This window comes from Gracilinanus agilis, chromosome 2 (genome assembly GCF_016433145.1).
Source record: "Gracilinanus agilis isolate LMUSP501 chromosome 2, AgileGrace, whole genome shotgun sequence".
NCBI lineage: Eukaryota > Metazoa > Chordata > Mammalia > Didelphimorphia > Didelphidae > Gracilinanus > Gracilinanus agilis.
Window position 1 is genome coordinate 379,060,691 of NC_058131.1, and position 17,356 is coordinate 379,078,046.

At 34.4% G+C, this 17,356-nt stretch overlaps 1 protein-coding gene across 3 annotated transcripts in view; it reads left to right on the forward strand.

Annotated features, from left to right (window-relative positions):
• GABRB2 (gamma-aminobutyric acid type A receptor subunit beta2) overlaps nt 1-17,356 on the forward strand; it is a 237,291-nt gene that overhangs the window by 190,918 nt on the left and 29,017 nt on the right. The window contains exons 6-9 of one of the 3 annotated variants that reach the window (XM_044661729.1): nt 6,633-6,770; nt 10,037-10,189; nt 11,226-11,470; nt 15,138-15,251. In XM_044661729.1, coding sequence (XP_044517664.1) covers nt 6,633-6,770; nt 10,037-10,189; nt 11,226-11,470; nt 15,138-15,251 — 650 coding nt within the window. Of the gene's footprint in view, nt 1-6,632; nt 6,771-10,036; nt 10,190-11,225; nt 11,486-15,137; nt 15,252-17,356 lie in introns of all 3 variants that reach the window. The other 2 variants (XM_044661732.1, XM_044661731.1) reach the window with 2 other exon arrangements.

The following is a 17,356-nucleotide window of genomic DNA, read 5'->3' on the forward strand; positions in this document are numbered from 1 at the left end:
TGAATTTATATTTCCTGAGAAAATCCTATATATTCCATTGGGTAGGATATTGTTTATCATAGCCTTTGAGATTGATTCTAACTGGATTTAGCTGTCTACTGTGAGTTCAGAATGGTCTGGAATGAAACAGTGCCCATATTAATGTCTTATTCTTTATCATTCCCATTTTCTTAATATCTTGATACAGATTGATTTGTTTTTCAGTATAAAACACCATGTAAAATGCTAAAGAATTTTCCATAGCAAAAATTCCAAGTAGAAAGGAAATTCTAGATATACTTATTGACAGTACAGGGAAAAATACCTTTTTAAAATAATGCTTAAGTTATATAACAAGATAACATTTCAATCAACTGAATATTTCCAATTATATTCCTCAGCAAAATGACATCTTATCCCCTTCAATCTCGAATAATATATTTTTACACAAATGTTTAAGGAAATAAACTTATGCCTTAAATTTCTTGTATATTTACAGTGTACATTTCCATTTTTAACTTTACTGATCAAAGGCTTGTAGAAGTTTCTTTAAAGTATTCCTGAAACTAATTAAATATGTATTCCAATTGGAGTTTTCTTCTTTATGCCAACTACTTCAATATGTGGGGGAAGTTTCTAACAGTAATAACATAAAATTACTCAAAACTATGTAATGACTCAGTATTTGAACTCCATGAATAAAATATGAAGCGTATTTAAATTACAGTAGGTTAATGAGGAAATGCAGTATGTCCTCCCTGACAAACCTCTTTAAGAAATCATATTATTTTTCACTTTTGCCATTATTATTGAATCTTATCTCTCTACCTTCCTACTGAAAACCAGGATACCACCATTAGAATGTTAAAAGCATCATTCTCTTTTATAGGATGCTGAACTCCTTAGTGCTGTAGGAGAAATTTATAGGAGAGAAGCAATATGGAGCCTGAGTTAAACTAATCTTCTTTGTCAAATAGCCTCCTGAACCTGACCACCCTTGTACCTTTATGAATGCCTGAGATCTCATATTCTGGGATTGATGATGGAACAGATGTTTTCCGACCATGTGCAACATTCCACAGTTGGATAATCCAATATGAATTGAGGATGAAGAGAGAAGACTGTTGAAAAATAGTCATAAAATGTTGATCATTCCCAATGGGCTTCCATTACCCCTGACATTAGAATAATGTTCAAGTGTTTTAACCTCCAAAGAGTAACACACAAATAGTTAAAAAGAATGACATTATAGGTGTAATAGTCTATGAACTTAAATTTTCATCACTATCTAAAATTTTCCTCAACAGATAATATAAATATATGCTGATATAACAAAATTATTTTCTAGAAATTTATTGTCAGTGTTTGATATAATAGATATAACTTCATGACACTAAACATCATGATAAAATGAAAATTTTCATATAAAATAAAGAAGATTTCATTGCATGTTATAAGATATTTAATTTATTCTAGCTTTTTCCTTCAAATATTTTTTTTTGGTTTTTTTTTTGTTTTTTTTTTAACCCTTGTACTTCGGTGTATTGTCTCATAGGTGGAAGATTGGTAAGGGTGGGCAATGGGGGTCAAGTAACTTGCCCAGGGTCACACAGCTGGGAAGTGGCTGAGGCTGGGTTTGAACCTAGGACCTCCTGTCTCTAGGCATGACTCTCACTCCACTGAGCTACCCAGCTGCCCCCTCATTCAAATATTTAACATCAGCATGTTGCAATCTCAGAAACAAGTAGCCCAGTAAGAGTTCTCATCCAATTTGTACCATTATCTTGTTATGAACCTTAAACAAATTGTGACCTGAGTTTCTTTCTTAGTAAAACTAGGTATTTACACATGAAATTTTATATATATAATGTTGGTGTTTGTATGTTGTGTAAGAATATACATGTATATATGCATTTTATTTAAATATGTGCATTATAGGCATATGTGTATATTTATGGGTGCATATGTGTTTATATAGGCATGTATGTACACAAATATACATATACATCTGTTTATGCACATATATGCATATGTATCTATGCATATATGTAACAAAGACTATACTTTCTCAAGTTATTTATGTCAATGGATTTACCCATATCTCTTTGGTTGATCTTGATACTGATACTTGATACTTCAGGTTTTTCATGTTCATTGATCTCTCTATTTTTAACTATAGAATGTGGCATGCTATCTCATTGAGAGTATCACTGGGATTTTTGTTATATGGAGTGTTGTAAATATGACTCTAAAGCACATTCTATGTAAATATTCAATGTTGGGACAAGTCCCTGAACAATGAACAAATAAGGAGTTTTGCTTTACTATAGAAACAGCAAGCATATGCAATAAGGAATTAGTGACTGTTTCTCTGGATGTGACCACCCCTAGAGCCATTCCACCTCACCATTAAAGCATGACTTGTCAGTCAATCATTAGGATATGGTGACTTGCATGGTCTCAGGCACCTACCAAATCTGAGTGAGACTCTTTATGCACCCAGATCAGAAAGCTGGAAGGGAAACTGAAATCATTCTGGTTAACTAGGGGAAACAGACTGTGTCAGGAAATAATAATACTTATGTGGCCAATCTAACTTTTTGTGTGTGTGTGTGTGTGTGTGTGTGTGTGTGTGTGTGAGAACTTGTATACTTTGGAAGATCCCTGAACAATTATTTCACATTTTATGAGTTGTCATGACCAAAGCAAATGAATGAATAAATTAATTAATAGATAAATAAATGATCTAATAGCTAATGTTGTTATAATGAATCTTGTGGTGCTTGGCTAAGCTCATCATAGACAAGTAGATGACACAGTGCATAGAGCATTGTATGAAATCAGGAAGTTATTTTGTTGTTATTGTGTCATGTCCAATTCTTTGTGATCTCTTTTTGAATTTTCTAAGTTGAAATCCTGGAGTAGTTTTGCCAGTTCCTTCTCCAGCTTATTTTATAGATGAGGAATCTGAGGCTAAGAGGGTTAAGTGACTTGCCCATGTCCACAGTTAGTAAATGTCTGAGACCAGGTTTGAACTCAGGACAATGAGTCTTCCTGACTCTAAGTCCAATATTCTATCAATTATTGTTCACAAGACTGCCTATAACCAGGAAAACCAAAGTTCAAATATGGCCTCAGACAGTATCTGCGTGATCTTAGTGAAATATACTATCATATCTCAAGATATTGTGGTTCATTTATCTTGGCTTTGGCTTTACTGTATCATGGGTTTTATATATATAAAATTCTATATCACATAGTTACATGGCACACCAATGGAATGAAAGGTGACCAACCATGGCACTGTGTTCTGTATCCTAGGCACTGATTGGCTTAGTGACTATAGGATAATAAGAGCGTGGAAAAGGTTTATAGAAGAGTAAGAAGGGTTTATAAAACCTTAAATATATATATATATATATGTATATATATATACATATATATGTGTATGTATGTGTATATTTATATATACATACATATATATATATATAAATATGCATATATATGTATGTGTGTATATATATATATATATATATATATATAAAAATAAATATAACACCACTACTTCACAGATTTTAAACTATTGCATGGGTATCTGGAATGTAACCCCTGTGATACATGAGGAATCACTATGACTACAATGTACCTCAATTTTGTCAACTCTAAAATTAGAATAAAAATAGTGAGTACCTCAAAGATTCTTTTGAAAATCAAATGAGATTATATTAGAACTTTATGAAGTCCTTATCAATATGCCTGATTCATAAAAGCCACTATTTGGCTCAATGGATAAAGAGCAAGGGATAGAGACTGGAGGTCCAAATCTGACCTCATACACTTTCTAGATGGGTAACCCTGGGCAAGTCATTTAACTCCATTGCCTAGTCCTTACTTCTCTTCTGCCTTGGAATCAATATACAGATTTGATTTTTAGATGAAAAGTAAGGGGTTAAAATAAAGGGCTTCCCCCTCTCCTTATACCTAAAACTAGACTAGTTCTTAGATGCCAGACAAAAAATCCTTCTCTTTGGTAACATCTACCAGATCACTGTCCTGATCTTTGAGAGATCAGAGCTGTGTCACAGTGAGACATTATTATAGTTTAATAGAAGCATTATGAAAAAAAGCACTTTATTAACTATAAAAGTGAACTATTTATTTTTTTTTGGTTCCTTGGATCTCAAGACAGTGATTCCTATACTTCCTGGAATTGGAACTCCTTCACTTGTGTGAAGATAGGATTAATTCTCCCCTTGCCTATTTTTAGCTAATTGAATCAAGAACATAAATTACCCCTACTTACCATTAATTAAGAGAGTTCAGCACCAATCACTTACAAGAGAAAGCTCACACCTCCAAAGGCCATTACCCACCCCAGCCCTTTAGGCAATGCTAGGCAAATTGAAAGACTGCCATTGGTTCCTATGAAGAAGAGGGAATGACAGGAAGTGACATGGAAAAAAGAAGCATAAAAAGAAGAGACCAGCATGGTCTAGATTTATTCCTTTCCTCACTTCTGGAGAGATTGGCCCCAGAGATTCCTGGCATTTGGAGGGAGTGACTGAGGACCCTCCCTTGGATTTGGAGGAGGCTACTTTGGTTGAACTCTGGCTAAAGACACGCCTGGGACCTTAAATTTAGGTTTTATGCTAAATATGAGAATTCTAAAGTTATATTGTGGTCGCCAATTTAAAAATATTATAGTTTAAGTCAAAATGGCTTTTAGCAGCTTTATTTACAAAGAAGTTGAAAGAGTGAAAGTAGAAAAATGTAAGAAGAATGTAGAGAATTGTCTAGCCTACCACTCTAAGTGCTGCACAGACATCTGGCTCAAACATAGCAGGGTTTCCCCAGGGCCAATCTCCATGTGGATTTCTCAGTAATTCTCAGCCAGAGGTCCTAGTTGTATCTTCAGAGTTCAACCAATGCAGCCTCCTTCAAAGCCAAGGCAGCAATCTCAGCCACTCACCGAGCAAGCTGACTCAGGATCCAGGGTTAAGGTTTCTTCCAAACCAAAACAAGGATTTCAGCCACTCCCTCCAAGTGCCAAAATCTCTAGTACCAATCTCTCCAGAAGTCAGGAAAGGAATGAATCTAGACCATGCTGGTCTCTTCTTTTTATTCTCCTTTTTTCCCCACATCTCTTCCTGTCACATCCTGTCATTCCCCTTCTTCACAGAAACCAATGGCAGTCTTTCAATTTGCCTAGCACTGCCCAGGGGTGGGGGGTGGGGTGGGTAATGACCTTTGGAGGTGTGAGCTTACTCTAGTAAGTTACTGGTGGTGACCTCTCTCACTTAATGGTAAGTAAGGGCACTTTATGTACTTGCTTTGATTTGCTAAAAATAGGTAAGGGGAGAGTTAATCCTATCTTCACAATCCTCCCTGAGATTCTTGGGGAGACTTGTCTCCCCAGTGAATCATTTAACATAACTAGCTTATACCTCTAAACATCTTCTAGCCAAAAGTGCATACAATATTGCACTTTCTAAGAGGAAACTACAATAGGCAGAGATAAGAGGAAAATAGAAGAGAGAGAGAGAGCAAAACCAATGTTTGCTAGGCACATTGACAAAAAGCCAATAAGAGGGCAGTTCCCTTTGGCATTAGAGTTTGCATTCAGAATAAATGATATGTTCAATCCCCTTCAGTTCAATCAATTACATCCCAAAGTTCATTTTGGATCTTCTGATGCAGTGTAGGTTTCTTTATGGCACTTTCTCCAAACAATTCATTTTCTTGATTCAGGGAGGTAGTGAGCTTTTTTTTTCCTGAAATTTCTCTCAAAATTTTTAAATCGGGGGCAGCTAGGTAGTTCAGTGGATTGAGAGTCAGACCTAGAGACGGGAGGTCCTAGGTTCAAATCTGGCCTAAAGACACTTTCCCAGCTGTGTGACCCTGGGCAAGTCACTTGACTCCCATTGCCCACCCTTACCACTCTTCCACCTATAAACCAATACACAGAATTTAAGGGTTTAAAAAATTAATTTAAAAATATTTTTAAATCTTGGATTTTACAAAAATCATACACTTGGGAGGCTGTAAAGTTCCAGAGTTCTTTTAGAAATGACTTAAAATTGGAAGAAAGCTTTAATATCATTTATTCTAACCCCTATATTGTATACATGAGGACACTGAGTCCCAAAGGGATTTTGATTTGCTCAAGGTTAAACTGGTAGTAAGTGGAAGTATTTGGATTTGAACCTGAGGTCTTAAGACTCCAAATTTAGCACTCTTTCCATAATGAATTCCCTGTACCAAAGAAATCACAAATACAATTAAAAACAAAAGAAATAAGAAATACTACCAAATTAATGGTATTTTTACCTTTCATTTGATTATGGGACATCTCCTAGAAGTACTGTCATATAAACATTTACTCTTCAGACTGAAACAAAGCCAGCTGTTGTTTTGTTTTCTAAATTTCAAAAATTAGGACTGAGAAACACTTCTGTAGGCACATGAAAGCTGATGGCCAGATGTTACAGTACCCTGTGGCAAAAGGGCCCCAGATTTTGTGATTTGTACTTAGAAGGAATATGAAACTCCACGTGTCCTATCCCAGCAGCCTGACTGTTTTTCCTCCTCTTGTCATGCAGTTTCAGTGAAATGCTTTATGTTCTAAGAATGCATTCTTTCTTTTTTTTTAACAGATGGCTATACAACTGATGACATTGAATTTTATTGGCGTGGAGATGATAATGCAGTGACAGGAGTGACAAAGATAGAATTGCCACAGTTCTCTATCGTTGATTACAAACTGATTACCAAGAAGGTTGTTTTCTCAACAGGTTGGTACTAGAGAAAAGGAGGGAAGGAGGAAAAGGTATCTTCAAAAAGAGTAGGAGGGAGGAAGGGGGGATAGATTTAACTCTGGTAGAGATAGATGAGAAAGGATAAAAGATGAATTAAATCTACTGAATACAAGAAATCCTTAAATATAATTTAAGATTAAAATTCCAGTTTTGGAATGTTCCTCACTATTTTGAGTTTCACCTCCTTGTTGAGACAAGTAGAAAAATGAGATAGTTGTAAAATTGTCAAAAGTGAAAATCAAGAGTCTTCTTGAACAAGATTTATGGTGAAGTAGAAGTGGAAGAAGTAGAACAGTTTCTGCCAACCTCAATATTTTTACCTACTCCTGTTTTGAATATAGGCATTGGACTCAACTTTGGGAGAGGTGCTTTAGGACGATTTGAAGCATTGAAGCTCTAGTGACTTAATTGCTGGTTTAGATCGATGATAATCCTTTGATATGCTAAGTTGGTTGGAATTTTTAAAATTTATTAAAGGCAAGTCCACCATACAGTTAAACAAGATAGACGGGTTGGTAAAAAAACCAATATAGTAGTTTTTGGAGTGTGTGTGTGTGTGTGTGTGTGTGTGTGTGTGTGTGTGTGTGTGTGTGTAAAGAGTATCTCACTGTCTCTTTAAATAGCCCTAATTTTGCTTTACTGCCAGGAAGCTTTGTCAGATCATACTTTGGTGCAAGGGGGAAAAAATCAACAACATTAGTATTTTGGGTGGCTAAGCTCAATTTTAAATAACAATCCCATGTTTTCTTTACAAAGTTCAAGAAGGGTACAGAAAAAGATTTTGAATCCTAATCTGCTCATTCAATGACAAATAATTGGTACAGAGGAACATCTTCTTTATGCATGGGCCTGAGACCAATCCAGGGAAGTCTGATAGAAATAATGTCTTCTATAAGCAGCTAATCCTGTGCCAGCTGCCTTTTCCATTCTTCTGTTGATATGCTAACTCATTTTTGTCCCAACAAACTACTTGAAACTATTACATAATATTGGTGTACATAAACAAAATGACAGCCAGCTTGGGAAAGGAAATAAGAGAAATAGATCTGTATTCTTTTTGGGCTTCTGAACCTTTAGGACTTGACTTCATTCCTATGTTTCCTCTTTTAATTTTTAGTGCTCTCTGTCAAAACTAAGGAAGCAAAATAAAACTCTCCCCAGAATATCCGTTTTCTTCTTCTCTGTTAGTTTGTCTTTGGAAACATTTTAATGTCATGTCATGTTTGGATAATATTCCTAAAACCTTACTACCACCAACTCATCAAATTAACTCTTACCTGGATTAGAGTTAAGGCTAACAGGGTAGGTTAACAAAGTAGGTTAAGGTTAGGGTGAACAGGCCAAGGAATGGTATGAGAAGGCATTGGGTGAGAATTGGAGACAAAGATTTCTAAGAAAGTTGGAGTTCCTGAAAAAGGATAATATCTGGTTAGATCAGATAGACAAATCAAAGCCACATGGGATAGGCTTATGATGCCATGCTAAATAGACTTTACTTCATTCTGTAGTCAGTAAGGAATGTCCAAAGGTTTTTGAGTAGAGAGGTGATATGATTGGAGTCATGAATTTTTAAAAATTACCTAAACTGGCATTAGAGGGATGTGTTGAATGAGTGAAAGACAGTACACAGCAAGACTAGTTAAGGGACAATTGCAATAATATGAGTAAGATAAAATGAAATGAAGGCCAGAGCAAAGTGGCAGAAAAATTAAGAAATATTACAATGGTAGGCTCAGAAGGCTTCAATTTATTGTACATTTGGGCAAGGGGGAAAGAAAATGTTAAAGATCATCTGAAGAAGAAGAGTCTGAACCAGGATGAGCCAGTTAGGTGATGCAGTGGATAGAGTAGTGAGCATGGACTCAAGATTCATCCTCAAATACTTATTAACTATATGTGCAAGCCACTTTACCTCTGCCTCAGGTTCCTCAATTATAAAATGAGGTTACTATTAGCACCTGCCTCCTAGGGTTGTTGTAAAGATCAAATGAGATATTTCTAAGGTATTTAGCATAGCATCTTACTATGGAGGTACTTAATAAATGCTTATTCCTTTCTTCTTTCTTTCCCATCTTCAAAAATGGCGTTTAGGCAGAGTAATAAGTTTGGGAAATCATAATGAACTTGCCATATTATGGAATTTCCAGTTAGAGATTCCCACCAAATGCCTAGAGACAGCTCTAAATCACTGAGGAAAGGTCATAGGACAGGAAGAAGATGTAAATATATAGAGATGGCTACTACCTTTATAGTAATAATAATTGAATGAGAATTAACAAGATCAATAGGATGAGCTAACATAGAAAGAAAATTGGGTTTAGGAAAAATATTAGATGAGATATCCATGTTCAAGTAGGTAGAGGGAGGAGACGACCTAGCAAAGGAGTCAAAAAAAGTTGCAATTCGAGAAGAATTGAAAGAATGCATTGTCAGGGAAGTTGAGGGAATAGAAATTGTCTAGAATAACAGGGAAGTCAGTAATGTCAAAGGCTTCAGAGAGACCAAGGAGATTAAGCAATGGCAATAAAAAAATAGAATGCCTTTGGACTTGGGTTGTTACTTTGGAGAAATTGATTCCTAGAAAGTAGTGGGAACAAATTTCGATTGCAAGATATTAAAGACTGTTTACTCTCCAACATCCCTAGGAGGCAGGTACAATTATTCTGATTATTTTATGACTAAATGAACTGAGTTTCATAGAGGTTGATTAACCACAACTAGGTGATAAAGTAGGTAGAACACAGGGACCTGGAGTCAGGAAGATCTGAGTTCAAATCCAGTCTCAGACACTTACTACCCATGTGACCCTGGGCAAGTCGTATAATCTCTATTTACTTGAATTTCCTCATCCGTAAAATGGGTGTGATAATAGCACCTACCTCTCAGGGTTATTGTGAGTATCCAATGAGATAATAATTGAAATATATTTAACACAGTGCCTAGCATATAGTAAGTGATATATAAATGCTAGCTATTACTTCCCCAAGGTCACCACCAGGGAGTTAGAATTCAAACCTAGGTCTCTCTGACTTCAAGTTCACTATTACTAAGCCATTTTTTTCCTCATTATAAATAATACATCCAGATGTCCTGTTCACAAGAGCATCTCTTACCCAAGAGCAATAAGTGGATCTATAATTATGTGTGGAGAAGAGATGATCAAGCAGATAGGGATTTTTTAATGATAGTAGCACTTCAAAGATATCAGATAATGGTGATGGTTCCTAAACTTTCTCTTTCAGGTTCTTACCCCAGGCTGTCTCTCAGCTTCAAGCTCAAAAGAAACATTGGATACTTCATCTTGCAGACCTACATGCCCTCTATTCTGATTACTATTCTCTCATGGGTTTCCTTCTGGATTAACTATGATGCCTCAGCAGCACGAGTAGCTTTAGGTAGGCCTTTTTCATGTAGCTTGACAAATTTGCTTTCCCTTGAACTTGTGATGCGTGATGAGGCCAGATCGGGACATGCTAAGAAGATTTGGCTGTTAGGCCTTGGGCAATCTGATTCAGCATTAAATCAATTAAGCACAAATTAAGACTCTTTCATGTCAGAATTAGTTAAGCGTATGGTTGTTGGTAATGAAATTAGTTCCATCATCTAGATGTTATTACTGAAGCATATTTCATATAGCATTACTCACAATTATTTCATGGTACTTCTTTTAACATACATCAGAATTCAAATCAACCTATTTTATGGGTGAGAAACTGAGAGATGAAATAATGTATATTTTATGACTCACCAGATGTAAAACTATCAAATCCTAATCTCTATAATATTTTGTTTGGAGTTTGGATGGGAGAAGACATCAAAATAGGTAAAGTTGTCTAGTTTCCCTTATTTTCAAGAAAGTTTAAGTTACTCCATCAGAGGGAGGTAAGAAGAGAAAGTAATGAATTATGCTTCCTGGGAATTTTGGTAGTAGCAAATTTATTATAGCTATAATAGTATCAGGATCACAAAGAATAATTAAAGTTATACTGAAAAGTAAAATGAAATCAGAAAAAACTTACCTATCAAGAAAAGGTAGCATAAGAATGTTCCACTATGCTCCCCAAAGAGCATCATTTACTATATAGAGAGTTCCTGAACTCAAAGGAAAAGGAAATGATAGTTTTCTTCAAAACTCCTTAAAGGTAATTAAGTTTGCAAACAGAACATTCTCAGTGTAATTATCAGAGATAGAAAAATGAGAATGGAGAAACCTATAGTCAGTTAGCATGTCTTATGGCCAAAAGTTACCCAAAAAGGTGATTCCAATTCAACTGATAATTAAATGCTGATTGTGTGCCCGGAGCTCTGCTATAAGGGGATACAAAAAAAATCATATACAGTCCCTGTCCTCATGGAGCTTACATTCTAATAAGAATAACTGCAAGGCATTGAAATTAGCATATTTAATGCACCTTTTTTTTATTCTTTCAGGAATTACCACTGTACTTACAATGACAACCATCAATACTCATCTTCGAGAAACACTCCCCAAAATTCCTTATGTGAAAGCCATTGACATGTATCTTATGGGGTGCTTTGTCTTTGTGTTCATGGCACTGCTGGAATATGCACTGGTCAACTACATCTTCTTTGGTAGGGGACCTCAGCGCCAAAAGAAAGCAGCTGAAAAAGCTGCCAATGCCAACAATGAGAAGTTACGCATGGATGTCAACAAGGTAAATGAGTCTTTAGTCTTTCTTCTTAAAATAACAGATCTCCCAAAGAGAGCAGAAAATTGAGGCAACATTAAATCCAATAGCCTCATTTCCAGATGAAGAAACTAAGGCCCAGAGAGCTTAAGTGCCCATGATCACATAGAAATTGAGTGACACAGAAAACCCAAATCTTCTAGCATCTAGTACATTATACTTCCAATGATTAGTGACCACTTTGCCAGTGCCAAAGATTATTTTTAAGAATTATACTTGAGATCCTCATTAATTTAATAAGAAGTCAAATATTGCTTTGAAAACCCACTCTCCACCATCAGAAGCTAGGCTTATTAGGCTTCTGATTCACTTTCTTGCTAAATGTAATCTTTATATCTCTAATCCCAAAGGCTTCAGCAGAGAGAACACAGACTATATCTATCTCTTCAATATACATCCAGAATAATATTAACAAACAAGTATAGGATTTTACAGCCTAATCAGGAATTTGTGATAATGTTAATACAGGACCAACATCATTTCTCAATTCCAAATGTTCATTTTGAATTGTTCACCATAATATTTTACATCCCAAATCACTGAACATTAATATTCATGCCTTAGACTTTATACTTATACTATTTAAGTTTAATTTCTAGATTGATAAAAATAAGGCATCATGACCTAGATCATAATAACTAATCTTCTTTTGAAGTGGCAGTTTAGAATTTAAAAAAATTCTAGGATTGGAAGGACCTTTACCTTAAAAATGATAAAAAATAACTCGTTTTCCATGTGAGGGGACTGAAGGCCACAGGGTTTAAATAACTATGTTCATAAAACTAGACTGTGGCCCAGATCTCCAAACTCCCATGTCCATGTATGTTCTTCCCATTTTACTACATTATCTTCCTTGACATTGAGGTTTCTTAATGGCATTTGGATACCTTAAAGTGGTTTGCAACTCAGAAGTGGTCCCTTATTTCTTAGTTCCATGTTTGTTGCTAAAAGGATCCTGACCATCATAAGATAACCTGTCTTCTAGGTTATCTTTCCTTCGGAGATGTGGAAATACCATTCTGCAGTCCATAAGCATGTAGCTACATGATGTGTTGCCCAGGGACCAGGCACATTGATAATACCTCCAATCAAATCCAGTACAGTTTTGATCCAATTTCCTAAAAGATTTAAACTAAAATAATATATTTAACAATAGCACATGATAAAAACAAATTTCAAACTTTCTCAATGATTTCCCTACTAAGATAAGTATTAGTTGAGAGAAAAATAAAAGCATCTCATAGGGCAGAATTTTAGAATGAGTATAAATCTTTTGCATTATGTTAGTCTGATTTACTAAGATAACATGATCCTCAGTCATTCTTATCTATTACATTTTTTCATAACTATTTGCATTTAGTTAGGCTTAAAATAATTGATAGTTTTATAAGGGAGAGAATCAAGACAGTCCCAGAATTGCCAGTCAAGCATTCAGGTACAGGAATATCCATGGAAGGCATATACATCATAAAAAAGAATAAATCTATATCCTTTCCTAAGGGCTGATTCCCAAATAATTCTCAAAATTTCCTAGAGATAGGGAGAGCCTATCTTTCTTGATTAGAATTTCAACAAAACTATTTTTTATTATTACTGATCCCATATCCTGTTTTAAATGATGCCTAATTATACCAAAGAAATTAATGCAGATTCTAGCCTCATTTAAAGTGTACTCTACAACCTCCTGAAGTATGTATGTTTAGGTGTGTCTTTTACATACTACAGGGGGAAAAATGTACTCATTTATACTACAAAGTGACTTGGATGGTGGCTAATAGTTAGGCTAAAAAGTGTGGTGAAACATATCTAGGTTATATATTTGCTGGAAAGTCTATAGAAAACAATTATTTCAAAGTTCACCAATTATTTATGAGGTCAGATCATGTAGGCCCATCAAAAGGTGACATCCACAGTGTGTAGAGATTCCAAGTACCTCTGATTGCTGTTTTTATCTCATTATGAAGAGAAGTCAGAGGCAGGTCACATCATTCTCCATAAAGGATTTTTTTTTGTCACCATTATCAGTATCATGAATAATGTCATTCTATTTCTTGTTAAGAAATTTCTCTCATGGTAGTAGACAAAAAAGTAAGCTATCATTTTTCAAATTTATTAGTTTCCAACAATCATCCAAGTTAGGGTTTTTTAGGGGTCTATCAACCCCAAGGAGTTTCATGGATAACATTCAGAAAGCCTATGAAATTGGATGGGAAAATATTTATGTTTATTTTTTCACTAACATCCAATGGAAATTCAGCATTTCCTTCAATGACTAAAAACACTCTCAGAAGGATTCCATAAGAAAGCTTCACATGACTTCCAGAAAAGCCCATGACGCACACACAGTATTACAAGGTTAAACCCCACCCCTAAACTAAGTGCTTTTTGCTGCTCTGGTAAATCCAGGTTATAGCATGTCTTTGTGAGAAGAAGGGAGAAATAATTGTCCAGGGTTATTTGAATAGTTCAAACCATAAAATATTAGATTTAGAATGTATCTAAAAACGTAGAATGTTAGAACTAGAAGAGACTTTAGAAGCCATCTTCTCTAATCCTTCATTTTACAGATAAGGAAACTGATGCATAAATAGAGGAAGATACTTACCTAAAGTCTTGTAGTTTTGAATAAACTTTTTTTGAACTTTTGGAGAAGGGATTAGAATTAGATTTCCAGAGAGGAAGTAATATGACAAATAAATTCTCAAGTCAATTGTATTCAGTTGATAATGCAGGAAAATATCTTTCTGACTATAAAAACAGATACCCTTAGTCAAAGCAAGTATCACTTACTTAATCCATTGAATTTATACTACTATTCAAGGTAAAAAAATATCTAAGTTTTCATCAGTCCCATGTCCTATAATAGCTTTGTGGAATATTTTTGAGTATCCTACTTCAGTGAATGAATGTTCTGCAAATAACATTTCTACCCAAAACTCTGTTGATTCTTCCCGATTAATCTGACATTTTTCTTCTGATAATTCTAATTTGCTCCTACTTTTTTTCTAACTGTATTTCTTCTACCCTTATCTTTTTTACTTTTCAATTATTTCTTGACAATTAGATTTTCAAATAACTCCTCAATTTCCTTTTTGTACAAATACTTAACTATATCTGCACTCCTTTTTCTTTCTGTATCTAATTCATTATATATGGCTGCCCTTTTGCTGTCCTGGCCCTTGCCTTTCTGAAATGCCTCCACTATATTTTCTATACTGCTACTATCTAAAATGACAATACTACATATCAACTATAGTTTTCCAATTAAGGATGCACCAAGTTTTTTTTCACATAAGTTACTTTTCACCTTGCTCTCTTCATGTTATGTGACATGCAACCCAGAATGATGGCGACTTGGGGCCCTGTCTTTATGTTGTGAGTTTGTGTCTTGTCTTTATTAGTACACTTGAATTTTTATAGCTTAAAGACACTATACCCTACCGATAGCAGAATGAGATAAAGATAATGTATTAGGAAGAAAACAAGTTAAAATCCCATTCTGTTACTTTGTGGTCTTTTATTGTAGCTTTGAAAGACCATTTGTATTTATATATGTCCAAACTAACTTTGACCACAGATCCAATCTAGCAGTATCAGTGAACTTAATTAGCACGTTCTCTACTTTGTCTTCCAGATTTTTTATAAAGATATTAAACAAAATGGGACCCAATATCGATCTCTCTGGGACCCTACTGGAAACCTCTCCCCAACTAGACGGACTACCAATTACGATTACTCTCTGTATACGGTTAGATAGCCAGTTTTTGATCCATTTATTTGTATTTCTGTTTGGAGCCAATTTGTATTAGCTGTTCCCTTAAGATAATGTATGGTGCTTTAGCAAATGTCTCATTGGCATCCAGATATATTATATCTGCTAAGATTTTTATAATGATCAAGTGTAATAAAGAGACCCTAAAGGGGTTATCAGGGATTGTTCTTAATAATGTTGTTTTCAGCCCAAGGCCTTATTAACCAAATGGATCAGATTGAGATTTTTTTCTCATTAAAAAAAAAGTTTGTATTTCAAAGATAAGACTCATAGACATGGCTCCATTTTTTATGTTTTCTTTTGTTATAGGTTAGGGGGGGGTGATATTTCTTTCATGGGTGTTCTCAATTTCCAATGGTAATGTGTCTTCTAGCCTGAAATTATGTATTTATGTAAAGGAAATGTTAAATTTGCATCAAGTCCTTGTCATTCCATTTTCATTTAGTCTTGACATGAATGTTACCATGGCAGATTCAAATCCATTGTAATAACAGGTGGGAGGAAACAGTTGAATTTCTAACTTGTCAGATTTCCTAACTTCAATGGATTTCCCGTAGCCCCAAGAAGAGCCTGTTTTTTGGCTGGGGCTTACAATATAGTCATGTAATCTTCATACAGTCCAATTTTAGATAATTTTTCATATGGTTTATAAATTTTAACCCTTCTTATATAATTCTATTTTCATACAAGACTTTCCCCACCATCATTTTGTAAAATTGGCTGTTATTTATTCTTTTACTATAAGGACTTGATGCTTGATGCTCTTATTTTATTGTCTCCTAAATTTTCCATGTCTCTTTAAGTTTGTTCCATGTTAATATGTGGCAGGATCAAAGGCTTCATGAAACCCTATTCAATGCCTTTGATACAGTTAGTTCTGAATTCAGCTCTGTGTTTGGGTAATTTTAAAATGTTCCTTATGACAGTTGAAGGATTTAACTTCTAATTGATAGGTAACATATTTTGCATTTTATCAGCATTTTTCATTAGGTACTTAATTTTGGAAAGATACTTCAGAGGCCACATTGTGTATTTCGTGGTGATTCATTTAATCGATTAGTGTTTATTGACTAGCTATATTAACTCTAATTCACAATGTTTTTGCTTTCAAACATTACACATTGATGAAGTTGATTGAAGCCTCAAAGATTATTCTTTGAATGATTTAAATAATTCTCATCTAGAATACAATGTAATTGAGATAATGTCCATGTATATGCTGAAAATAGTTTAAAATGGGTGAAAATATACAAAAACAGAGGGTAAAATCCCTTTAAATAATTTTTCTTCTCTTAAATTGACTTTGGAGTTCAGCAACTTTCTGTAATCATGTGGACATTGAATATGGAAATTTTATTTTCCTAGGGCACTAATTGATAGAGATGTTGGAGTAAAACTTGGTGATTTGTATTTATTATTAACTTAATATTTTATTTTAATTGATATTTTAAGGTTTTTCAGACTTATTACGTAATTTGTCAGAATGTGGTCTAGAACTTAAGAGCAAGTATGTTTGTCTAAAATAAAGGTTGAGTGTTATTCCTTGTAATAATAATTTTAATATCTTGTACATTTTAAATTTTTCTCTGTTTACTAGTTTAGAGATTTTCTAACTCTTTCTTTCCAGTTGTATTATGCAAGCACACACATTATTTATATATATATATGCATATATATATATATAAAACTTGAATATTCATTTTCATTATATAAATATAATCATGAGTATTCAAATTGCCTAGGTCATACATGCTAATCAAAGTGAAGAGTGTTATAATCAAATCTGTATTATGTAGTTTTGTATGAAAAATTTTATTTAAAAAATTAGATATATACATCTTGTATTTCATCTGCAAGTATACATGGGCTTCACACACATTTATGCTTTTTTCCTTCCTCCTTCCCATCCTCCTCTTATTCATCTTTATATCATATACATACATACATACATACATATATATATATATATATATATATATATATATAGAGAGAGATAGAGAGAGAGAGAGAGAGAGAGAGAGAGAGAGAGAGAGAGAGAGAGAGTGAGAGAGAGAGAGAGAGAGAGAGAGAGAGAGAGAGAG